Below are 11,534 nucleotides of genomic sequence, written 5' to 3'. Positions count from 1 at the left end.
GAAGTCGCTGTGTGCGGCAGCGCTGCTGGTCCGGTGCTACTTGCTGCCTGTTGCCTGGCCGGCCGAAGCTTGTGTGGGCCCCGGGTGCTGAGCCCTGCGCTTGATTTTCGGGAACGAATCCCCGGAATTCACAGCCCCACTGTGGTTGATTGCGGATCTTTGGGAAGCCTCGTGGAGAGGAGCCCGAGGTATCTGACTAAAAACCAGCCTGCGGTCATTACTGCTCATTCCACCTCGCTCAGCAATGACTGAGGCTGTCCGTTCCTTACGCTGCACTGGAGACGAGGCGAGGGGAGAGAACAGGCAATTCTGCTCTGAGAGAAGCTGTCAAGCACCTTACTTCACCTTTTGGCAGCAACATTGAAACAACTGCCATTTCCTAAGGTGGGGGGAGGGAGAGACATCGCCGAGGAAACACAGGCTCTGCACGGCCCAGACTGCTGGGGATCGCAGCCTCATGCCCCAGCTGTTATTGACTCTGAGTAAGTCATGCAATTTCATTGGCCCTTAGTTTATTAAAAAAAAAATGGGGAGATGGTGCTGTGGCATAGCAGGTAAAGCCACCACCTGCAAGGCTGGCATCTCATATGGGCGCTGGTTCAAGTCCAGGCTGCACCACTTCCTATCCAGCTCCCTGCTAAAGTGCCTGGGAAATCAGTGGAAGATGACCCAAGTGCTTTGGCCCCTGCATCCACGTGGGAGAACGGAAAGACGATCCAGGCTCCTGGCTTTGGATAGGTGCAGCTCTGGCTGTTGCAGCCATCTAGGGAGTGAACCAGTGGATGGAAGACCTCTCTCTCTCTCCCTCTCCTTCTCTCTGTGTAACTGACTTTCAAATAACTCAATAAATCTTTTAAAAAATCTGTTTATTCCAGAGGCATAGCTATAGACAGAGAGTGGAAGAGACAGAGAGTTTTCCAGTGTTGGTTCACTCCCCAAATGGCCCCAATGACTGGGCTGGGCCAGGATGAAGCCAGGAGCCAGGAGCCCCCTCCAGATCTCCCACGCAGGTGCAGGGGCCCAAGGACTTGGGCCATCTTCTGCTGCTTTCCCAGGTGCATTAGCAGAGCTGGATAGGAAGAGGAGCTGCCAGGACTGAAACCAGCTGTCTCATGGGATACTGGTGCCACAGGCTGTGGCCTTAACCCACTGCAACACAGCGCCAGCCTCAGGGTTTGTTTATTTTTTTAAAGATCTCTTTTTATTTATTTGAAGGGTAGAGTTACAGAGAGAGAGAGAGAGAGAGAGAGAGAGAGAGAGAGAAAGGGAGGGAGAGGTAGCTCCCATACAGTGGTTCACTCTGCAACAACTGGGGCTGGGCCAGGCCAAAACCAGGAAGCTGCCATTCCATACAGGTCTCCCATATGGGTGGCAGGGGCTTGAGCCATCTTGCATGGCTTTCCCAGGCACATTAGCAGGGAGCTGGATTGGAAGCGGAGCAGCTGGGACACAAATCAGAGTTCGGATGGGATGTTGGCGTTGTAGGCAGTGGCTTAACCTGCTGTGCCACAGGGCCAGCCCCATCGGTAGGATTCAAATAGGAAAATGGAGAAAAACATGCCAGTGGGGTGAAGGGGGCTCTTTGGGAGGGGAATGTGTAGGACTGGCTTTGGGTTTGGAGCAGGGAAGCCGGCTGTCAAAGACAAAATACACTGGACAGCTGAGGTGCAGTTTCATAAACAGAAACTTATCTTTAATTCTATTTCCCCAGCAACTTAAAAAGAAAACTGTTTGTTTATTTTATTTGAGGGGCAGAGAGCCAGGAGGAGCTCCCAGCCACCGGTCCACCCCGCAAAGAGCCTGGGAGCAGTGAGCTCAATCCAGGTCTCCCACGCAGGTGGCAGGGACCTGATCACTTGAGCCGTTGCCTGCTGCCTCCCAGGGTGCACATTAGCAGGAAGCTGGCATCAGAGGAACCCACGTACTCTGATGTGGGATGTACGTGTCCTAAGTGGTGTCTTTAATGCTGCACCAAACACCCACACCAAGGAGAAGATCTTATGCAGGCTGTTGCAACAGAGAGAATGCTCCAGATCCGAGGTCAGAGAGTCTCAGGAGAGTGGTTGACCTTGGACTTCTAAGGGGCGGGGCACACAGTGGCAGATGTTTGTTTTGCAAGCAAGGCAAGTCTCAGTTATCCAAGCAGCAACTGAGAGCCTCTGCGGTTAGTCTCGGGGGATAAACTCTCATGATCTCAGTTAGCCAAAGAATGGGCAGTTGGAGCATCTGTGTCTAACCGTGTTGCAAAGCTGGGTCTTGGACCTTGCCACAGAGAAACAAGGGAGGTGTCCCCGACTCTCATGGGGAGTTAGGAGAGGGTGCATAGAGTCTTACAGAGGGCTGCACAGAGCACAGATGAAGTTCAGGGTTCCTGTTGAAGGAGCCAATCCCAGAAACTGCTAGAGTTTCTTTGCCAGGGGACAAACAGTGCCCCCAAAACTATGAGTCTCAGAGCGCAGAGCCAGGTGTATTCAGGTGTAAAACCAGGGAAGCAGCCCAGGGCGTGGGAAAAAGGCAGCTTTCCTATCCTTGGGTCTCCAAACCACAGATCTGGGCATGTACGTTTGAGTGTCCTTCTATTTGTTTCTGTTAAGAGGCAAACACTGAAGAGGACCAGACTTGAGTGTTTCGTGGGGAGGAGGTGACAGTGGTTTTTCTCATGCTCTGTACCCCATCACTGGGTGGGGCCAGCAGGGATTGGGATGTGTGGTCTTCATCCCTTTGCCCAATCCTGGAACCTTCCCTACAAGGGATACAGCACAGCCTTTTCTTTTCTTTCCTTTTTTTTTCCTTTCCTTTTTTTTTCCTTTCCTTTCCTTTCCTTTCCTTTTCCTTTTCCTTTTCCTTTTCCTTTTCCTTTCCCTTTCCTTTCCTTTCCTTTCCTTTCCTTTCCTTTTTTTCTTTTCTTTTAAGAATTATTTTATTTATTTGAAAGACAGAGTTACAGAGAGAGGTAGAGACAGTGAGAGAGGTCTCCCACCTGCTGGTTCACTCCCACTTCACAGGCAATGGCCAGAGCTGAACTGATCCAAAGCCAGGAGCCAGGAGCTTCTTCTGGGTCTCCCACATGGGTGCAGGGGCCCAAGGACTTGAGCCATCTTCTACTGCTTTCCCAGGCCATAGAAGAGAGCTGGATAGGAAGAGGAGCATCCGGGACTAGAACCGGTGCCCATATGGGGTGCCGGCTCTGCAGGCTGGGGCTTTAACCCACTGCATTACAGTGCAGGCCCAAACACAGCCATTTCAAACAAAAAACAATGAACAGGACCAAAAATTCCCATAGCGTACACAATTTGAATGAGCATATTGAGATAATGGGTGATGTAGCTAGCACAAGGAAACTAAGTAGGAACATTAGGCATCCAAAAACAGCTGAATCAATTAAAAACACTGGGGTGGGGGCTGGTGCTGTGGCACAGCGGGTTGATGTCCTGGCCTGCAGTGCCGGCATCCCATGTGGGTGCCAGTTCAAGTCCCAGCTGCTCTACTTCTGATCCAGCTCTTTGCTATGGCCTAGAAAAGCAGAAGGCCCCTGCACCCATGTGTGAGACCTGGAAGAAGCTCCTGGCTCCTGGCTTTGGATCGGTGCAGCTCTGGCCGTTGCAGCCAACTGGGGAGTGAACCAGAAGGTGGAAGAGCTCTCTCTCTCTCTGTGTGCCTCTCCTCTCTCTGTGTAACTCTGCCTTTCAAATAAATAAATAAATAAATAAATCTTTAAAAAAAAACCACTGAGGTGGAGAAAAGAGAAGAGAAGAGAGAGAGATGAATTCTCTGAGTAAGTGGATTAGAAGTCAGGGTGACAGCTTGTCCCAGTTTGTCTCATACTGAGGGATTTCCCAAAATACTAAGGGAGACTCAGACAAACCAGGATGGCTAGTCGCCAAGACTTTTAGTTTCTGGTCCAGCCCACGAAGCTTGGGTGGCGTCACCACCCCATCCTAACAAGCGTGAAGTCGAGCCAACTGAACAGTCAACAGCTCCTCTTAGGTCTGTTAGGGAAGTGAGGCCATGAGGCAAATAGCTGCTTCCCTGAATCGGAGAGGTGGGCAGGCAGGAGCCCTTTCTGCTCAAAGCCCACTGGAGCAGAAAGAAACCCATGAACAGGAATCTCTCCAGGAGTTGTTGGGAAGCTAAGTGCGGACAAGCCCGAGAGAGGACTCCGGGGAGGACTTGGCCCCTTGTCTGGGGCTCCGGTCATCCTGTACCACCTTACGGCGGAGGGTGTGTAGGGACACTGAGAGCGCTGTTGAGACATAGATGATGAAGGCATAAGTTCTGGGGCCCGCGTGATGCGGCACAGTGGGTTAAGCCACTGCCCTTGGCATGCCAGTTGAAGTCCCAGCTGCTCTACTTCTGATCCAGCTCCCCATTAATACGCCTGGGAAAGCAATGGAGGATGGCCCAAGTGATTGGGCTCCTGCCATCCATGTGGGAGACCTGGAATAAGTTCCCGGCTCCTGGTTTCCATCTGGCCCCAGCTCTGGCTGCTGTGGTCATTTGGAGAGTGAACCATCAGATGGAAGGTCTCTCTTAAATAAATTAATAATAAAAAAATAAAAAGAACTCCCAGGAGCCATGCAAAACTGAAATATCAAAAGTGTTCACAAAACAAAAAAATCCCTAAACTCTACCAACCTAGAATCCTGTACCCTGTGAAATTACCCTTTGAAGCCAAGGGAGAAATACTGACTTTGACCATAAAAATCAAGGAAATCTGTTGCCAGCGTATCTGCCTTGCAAAAAATGTTCAAGGAAGTTCTTGAGGGACCACTGTGGTGTAGTAGGCTGGGCCTCTGCCTGTGGCGCCAGCATCCCATATGGGCACTGGTTCAAGTCTCAGCTGTTCCAGTTCCAATCCAACTCCTTGCTAATGCTCCTGAGAAAGCAGCAGAAGATGGCCCAAGTCCTTGGGCCCCTGCACCCCTGTGGGAGACCTGGAAGAAGTTCCTGGCTCCTGGCTCTAGACCATTGCTGCCATTTGGGGAGTGAACCAGCAGATGGAAGACCTCTCTCTCTCTTTGCCTCTGGCTCTCTGTAACTCTGCCTTTCAAATAAATAAATAAATAAATAAATCTTAAAAAAAAAACCCTGATACATACAAATGGTCAACAAGGAAAATGAAATGATGTGGGCAGGCATTGCTAAGCCACTGCCTATGATACCGCATCCCCATATCACAGCACTGATTTGAGTCCTGGCTGCTCAGCTTCCGATCCAGCTCCCTGCTAATGTGCCTGAAAAGCACATTGGAAAATGACCCAAGTGTTTCACATGGGAGACTCAGATGGGGTTCCTGGCTCCTGCCTGGCCCAGCCCAGCCTCAGCCCTTGGGGCCACTTGGGGAGTGAATCAACAGATGCAAGAAACCTCTCCCTCTCTCTCTCTCTCTCTCTCTATCTCAGTCTTGATCTTGATCTCCCTTTCACATAAATAAAATAAATCTTAAAAAAGAAAAGATGTAAAGATGTTCTACACCACTGGTCATTAGGGAAATGCAAATAAAAGTCACAGCACACTACCATCTCTCATCTGTTGGGATGCCGGTACAGAAAACCCCCGAGGAAAGCAAGTGTTGGCAGGGCTGTGGAGAGGGGGAATGTTTGGACACTGTTGCTAGGAATATTAGTTGGCACCGCTAATATGGAAAACAGTGCGAAGGCTCCCTCAGAAGTAAAAGAGGAGTGCCGCATGACCCAGCCGCCCTGCGTTTCGGATGCATGTGCAGAGGAAGTAAAACACCACCTGGATGAGGTATCTGCAGTCCCAGGTTCATTGAGCTGTTAGTCACCATTGCCCAGCCAGAACAATTAGAGAAGAAAAAGAAACTAAAGGACCCCAGCTGGAAAGGAAGACGTGAAATTATGTTTGCATTAGGTGTGATCATATACTCAAAAAATTTTTTTAATAAAAGATTTACTTGCTTATTTGAAAAAGAGAGAGAGAGAAAGAGAGGGAGAGGGAGAGAGAGAGAATCTTCCATCTGCTGGTTCACTCCCTAAATGTCTACAACAGCCAGATCTAGGCCAGGCCAAAGCCAGGGGCCAGGAACTCCGTCTAGATCTCCCGCGTGGATGCAGGGGCCCAAGCACTTGGACCATCTTCCACTGCTTTCCCAAGACCCTTATTAGCAGGAAGCTGGATTAGAAGTGGAGCAGCTGGGATTCCAACCAGTGCTCTTAACCCACTTTATCCACTGCACCACAACACCTGCTACACAAAAAACTGTGAAGCCTTAACAAAAGTACTAGATAGGCTCAGGGCCAGCGCTGTGGTGCAGTGGGTTAAAGCCCTGGCCTGCAGTGCTGGCATCCCATATGGGCGACGGTTCTAGTACCAGCTGCTCCTCTTCCGATCCAGCTCTCTGATGTGGCCTGGGAAAGCAGAAGAGGATGTCCCAAGTGTTTGATCCCCACACCCACTTGGGTGACCTGGAGGAAGCCTGGCTCCTGGCTTCAGATCTGCCCAGCTCCAGCCATTGTGGCCATTTTGGGGGGTGAACCGGTGGATGGAAGATCTCTCTGTCTCTGTCTCTTTTTCTCTCTAACTCTGCCTTTCAAATAAATAAATAAATCTGAAAAAAGCTATCATATTTCTACACACAATGAACTGTCCAAAAAGTAAATTAAGAGAATCTCACTCAAAATAGTGTCATCGAAAGGAATAAAATTCTTTTATTTATTTTAAAGTCAGAGTTGCAGAGAGAGAGAAGGAGAGGCAAAGAGAGAAAGAGAGAGAGAGAGAGAGGTCTTCCATCCACTGGTTCACTCCCCAGATGACCCCAATGGCCAGAGCTGCACCAATCAGAAACCAGGAACCAGGAGCTTACTCCAGGTCTCCCATGTAGGTGCAGGGGCCACAGGACTTGGGCCATCTCCCACTGCCTTCCCAGCCCATAGCAGAGAGCTGGCTTGGAAGTGGAGCAGCCAGGACTCAAACTGGCATCCATATGGGATGCTGGCACTGCAGGCGGCAGCTTTACCCATCATGCCACAGCACCAGCCCCAAATAAAATTCTTAAGAATAAGCTTAACCACAGAGATGAAGAGTTGCACATGGATAAGTACAAGTCAGAAACAAAAGAAAGAAGATCTAAGTAGACAGAAAATAACCCCAAGATCAGGGATTGAAAGGCTATTAAGGAGACACTATTACCTGTCTCCTAACTCCCAGCACTTGTGAAGGTGGCATCATTTGGAAATAGTCTTTGTGCATATAAGTAAGACCAGGTCACAGTTGATTGTGATGACCCATAATATGATAGGACTGGTGTCTTTTAATAAATTGATTTATTTAAGGAATTTATTTGAAGGAGAGAGAATAGAGGGAGAGGGAGAGAGAGAGAGAGAGAGAGAGAGAGAGAGAGAATAGAAGGGAAGAGGGAGAGGGAGAGGGAGGGAGAATAGAGGCAGAGGGAGCTCTCCCCACCATGGTTCCCCCCTCAGATGCCCACAGTGCTGAGGCTGGACCAGGCTGAAGTCAGAAACCAGGAGCTCCATCCAGGTCTTCCACAGGGGCAGCAGGGACGGAAGCACTCGAGCCATCGCCCGCTCCCTTCCTAGACGTGCGTATGCAGAAAGCTGGGTTGGAGGCAGAGGGGAAACTCGAACCCGTGCACTCTGAGGGGATGTGGGTGACCCGAGGTGGGGACTCGGCCCCTGCACCCCACACCCACCCATCCAAGCGCGAGTTCAGAACACATGTGTCCCCTCGGCTTTGGGGAGCACACCTGCATTTTCCAGGGTCGGCCCTGTGTCTTGGATTCAGCCTCTGGCTTTGAACTTGGACCTCTTCCTTGGAGTTTCTCCTCAAGCCCTGAGCCAGGGACTTTACCTCCTGGGAGGGCAGGCGACACCTGCACAGCAGGTGCGTGGAGGGCAACGTTCTTTTTCCACCACGATGCCAGAAAAAGCCCCTCTGCTGTTTCCGGTGAGCGCGAGAGCCCGCACTGCTGAGGGTTTCCTCTGTCTGCTTCCCTCTCAGAGAAGCCGCATTAGTCTTCTGCCCATGGCTGCTTTGGAGCCAAGAGTCCTTCACGTCCTGGCCATCACCACTGCCTGCAGGGGTCTTCCTGCCTCTCACTCCCACCATGGATTTCCAAGGCCATGCTCCTCGTTGGAAAGCATGGAGAAGGAGTTTTATTAACCATGTATTTATTTATTTGAAAGGCAGAGACTTTTTATTTGAAAGGCACCGTGGCTCAATAGGCTAATCCTCCGCCTTGCGGCGCCAGCACACCAGGTTCTAGTCCCGGTCGGGGCACCTGTCCCGGTTGCCCCTCTTCCAGGCCAGCTCTCTGCTGTGGCCAGGGAGTGCAGTGGAGGATGGCCCAAATGCTTGGGCCCTGCACTCCATAGGAGACCAGGAGAAGCACCTGGCTCCTGCCATCGGATCAGCGCGGTGCGCCGGCCGCAGCGCACCAGCCGCAGAGGCCATTGGAGGGTGAACCAACGGCAAAGGAAGACCTTTCTCTCTGTCTCTCTCTCTCACTGTCCACTCTGCCTGTCAAAAAAAAAAAAAAGGCAGAGACAGAAATAGAGATAGAGACAGAGATACAGAGATAGAGAGAGAGAGGTCTTCCATCTGCTGGTGCACTCCCCAAATGGCCACAACTGCTGGGACTGGGCTGGCCCAAAGCCAGGAGCCAGGAGCTTCTTCCAGGTCTCCCACATGCATGCAGGTGCCCCAGGACTTGAGCCATCCTCTGCTGCTTTCCCAGGCACATTAGTAGGGAGCTGGATCAGAAGAGGAGCAGCTGGGTTTCAGACCAGCCCCCGTAGGGAATGCTGGCCCTGCAGGCAGAGGCTTAACCTACTATGCCACAGTGCTGGCCCTGGAAAAGTGTCTTGTAACCACCTCCTGGTGTTTTGATAACTGGGCACTCAGGCAGATTGGCCATCACCAGGGCTCAGGGCTCAGGTCCTCATGTATCTGCCTCCCTGTTTCCTTATTATCATGTTACAATGGTTTATTTGACAGGGAAAGAGGTAGAACTGGAGAGACATATCTTCTATCTGCTGGATTGTTCCCCAAATGGCTGCAACAGCCAGGGCTGGACCAGGTCAAAGCCAGGAGGCGGGAACTCCATCCAGATCTCCCACGTGGCTGGCAGGGACCCAAGTACCTGTGCCATCATCTGCTGCCTCCCAGTAAAGCTGGATTGGAATCACAGAGCGGCCAGGACTTGAACCAGGCACTCAGACATGGAATGTGACATCCCAAGTGACAGCTTAGCCTGCTGTGCCAGTTTTGGGGTGACACAGTTCAGTCTAAGAGGACCAAGGGGAACCTGCTCTGTGGGCTGGAGAGTGGGCAGGGCTAGGAGTCTGGGTTCCCCTGGGGTCTCCTTCTCAAGACTCCAGTCACTCTACTTCAATCTTAGGAGGGACAGGAGCTGGGCTGAAGGCATGCCTAGGGCGAGGAAGGGATCAGAACACCCTGTACTCTCCAGGGCCTGTGAAGTTAAATGCACAGAACCGCTGGTCCAAGTGAGAGAGAAAAAGTGCATTCACTCTTCTGCACGGAGAGTGGCAGGACCTGCAGATACTTCCTGGAAAGGGCTGTTTCTGGCTTTGTGGCCCAGATGGTCTCTGCCACTACTCAACTGTGTCCTTGGAGCGAGAAAAGAAGCCACAGACAGGGGCTGGTGTTGGGGCACGGTGGGGGAGGCTGCCACCTGTGGTGCCTGCATCCCATATGGGCACAGGTTTATAGTGTCCCAGCTGCTCCTCTTCCAGTCCAGCTCCCTGCTGTGGTCTGGGAAAGCAGCAGAAGATGGCCCAAGTCCTTGGACTCCTGCACCCACGTGGGAGACCCTGATGGAGTTCTTGGCTCCTGGCTTCAGGGGCTGTTGTGGTCTTCTAGGGGAGTGAACCAATAGATGGCGGATTCTCTCTCTCTCTCTCTCTCTCTCTCTCTCTCTCTCTCCCTCTCTCTCTCTCTCTCCCGCCCTCTCCCTCTCCCCTCCCCCTCCCCCTACCTCTCTCAACTCTGCCTTTCAAAATAAATAAATACATAAAATCTTAAAAGGTCACAGACAACAGGTGTGTACTGAGCAGGTGCTGTCAGCAGCCTGAGGCTGTGTCTTCTCTTTCCAGTTCACTGGGCATTTAAAGTGGGACAGGAAAAGTTATTTCTGAGGGCCCTAGTTCCCTCCGAGGGGGAAGCTGAGGTCACTCCCAGGAGGGACCCGAGCCCACTGGCTGCCGTCCTGGGCCCCGGCCTGGGAGTCTCCAGCAGGTGCTTCCTCCCTCAGAGGCTGCCACGGAGCAAGACCAGAGCCACAAAGGCTGTTCCTGTAACTGACACTGCAAACCAGTGAAAGCCTGGGATGGTAGTGACCAGGGACCGGGGCGTGTAGGGTCCCACCCCTTGGAGCAGGGAGGGAGCTGCCGGCTCAGAGTGAAGACCCCAGGAGTGGAGGTCATGGGAGATTGTGCTGTGTGGCTAGGAACCATGTCCCGGATTCCAGTTTGGCTCCTGCTACTTGCCCAGTGCGCAGGTGAGGGAACTGGGAACCCCCGGAGCCCAAGCCCCCTGCCCCTGCGCGCCTCTTGCCCTGCCCCATGTGCTGAATTTGGCCCCCAGGTGGTGGCCCTCAGCCGGCCTTGCACCAGCCGCCGACCGCGTCTTCGGCCCTGGGGACCACGGTCCGTCTCGCCTGCACCCTGAGCCGCGACCACAGCGTGGGACTACACAGCATCTTCTGGTATCAGCAGAGGCCAGGCCACCCGCCCAGGTTCCTGCTGCGGTACTTCTCGCACTCCAACCAGCTCCACGGCCCCGGGATCCCTCCTCGCTTCTCCGGATCCAAGGACGTGGCCCGGAACAGCGGCTACCTGATCATCTCGGAGCTGCGGCCGGAGGATGAGGCTGTGTATTATTGCGCCATGGGCAGCCTGGCGGAGGAGATGGAGAGGAAGAGAGGGGAGGAAGAGGAGCCTGCAGCCTCAGGGTCCCAGGTGCCCAAGAACAGCGCGCCCTGAGGCGGAGACACCAGGATCGGCACCCCCTTAACTTGGAGAGAGGCCGGCGTGGGGGGAAGGAGGTGCCCCCTGCTGGCCCCAGGAGTCCCCAGGCAGCCCTGGAGTGTCTCCTGGCACAGGCGGTGTTGCTGGAAGCCCCCCGGGTTGGAGGCTGGGGTGAGGGATTAAAGTTCCTGTGTCTTGAGAAGTCTCGGTGCTGTGTTTTGCTGGGCACTGGAGAGGTCAGGATGGGCGGGGCGCAGTTGCGAGCCAGGATCCCAGAGAGCTTGGCCATTACTGCTGGCTTGGTTGGGCAATGTGGCCAGGGGCTCACCCCAGATCACGGCGCTGGGGTGGGGGAACAGTTGACCAAAGCACCCTGCGTTCTTGGTGGGGGTGGGAAAGGGACATCTTTGCCAAGGGCGTGCCTTTCTGTAGGCATCAGCTGACTCATCAGCTGAGTTTACAGGGCTAATGAGCGTAGGGACACCTTCCCTGGGTCTCTGGGGGAGGTGACCTGGGGGTAGGGAGCTCCGCCTTGGTTCTATTGAGATTCTGGGCTAAATAGTTCTC

General features: G+C 52.9%; 1 protein-coding gene across 2 annotated transcripts; it reads left to right on the top strand.

Moving 5' to 3' along the window:
• The first annotated feature begins 13 nt into the window (after positions 1-13).
• LOC138842964 (immunoglobulin iota chain-like) lies at positions 14-11,163 on the top strand. 2 transcript variants are annotated; one of them, XR_011385176.1, is made up of 3 exons: positions 14-482; positions 7,443-7,561; positions 10,585-10,722. XR_011385176.1 is itself a non-coding variant. In XM_008251893.4 (2 exons), the coding sequence occupies exons 1-2, from the start codon at positions 458-460 to the stop codon at positions 10,980-10,982; spliced, it is 423 nt and encodes a 140-aa protein (XP_008250115.2). In that variant the 5' UTR covers positions 14-457; the 3' UTR covers positions 10,983-11,163. The 2 variants fall into 2 exon arrangements, 1 of the variants encoding a protein (XP_008250115.2); XM_008251893.4 differs by lacking the exon at positions 7,443-7,561 and having other exon boundaries at positions 10,585-11,163.
• The last annotated feature ends 371 nt before the right edge of the window (positions 11,164-11,534 follow it).

Source organism: Oryctolagus cuniculus, chromosome 21 (assembly GCF_964237555.1).
Source record: "Oryctolagus cuniculus chromosome 21, mOryCun1.1, whole genome shotgun sequence".
Lineage (NCBI taxonomy): Eukaryota > Metazoa > Chordata > Mammalia > Lagomorpha > Leporidae > Oryctolagus > Oryctolagus cuniculus.
The sequence above is the reverse complement of the archived record's forward strand: the minus strand, read 5'-3'. Positions and strand labels throughout refer to the sequence as shown.

Coding starts and splice junctions, on each gene's coding strand:
- LOC138842964 (XM_008251893.4), top strand. CDS start 458: ATGCCCCAGCTGTTATTGACTCTGA. Junction 483..10,584: donor CCAGCTGTTATTGACTCTGA/GTAAGTCATGCA, acceptor TTTGGCCCCCAG/GTGGTGGCCCTCAGCCGGCC.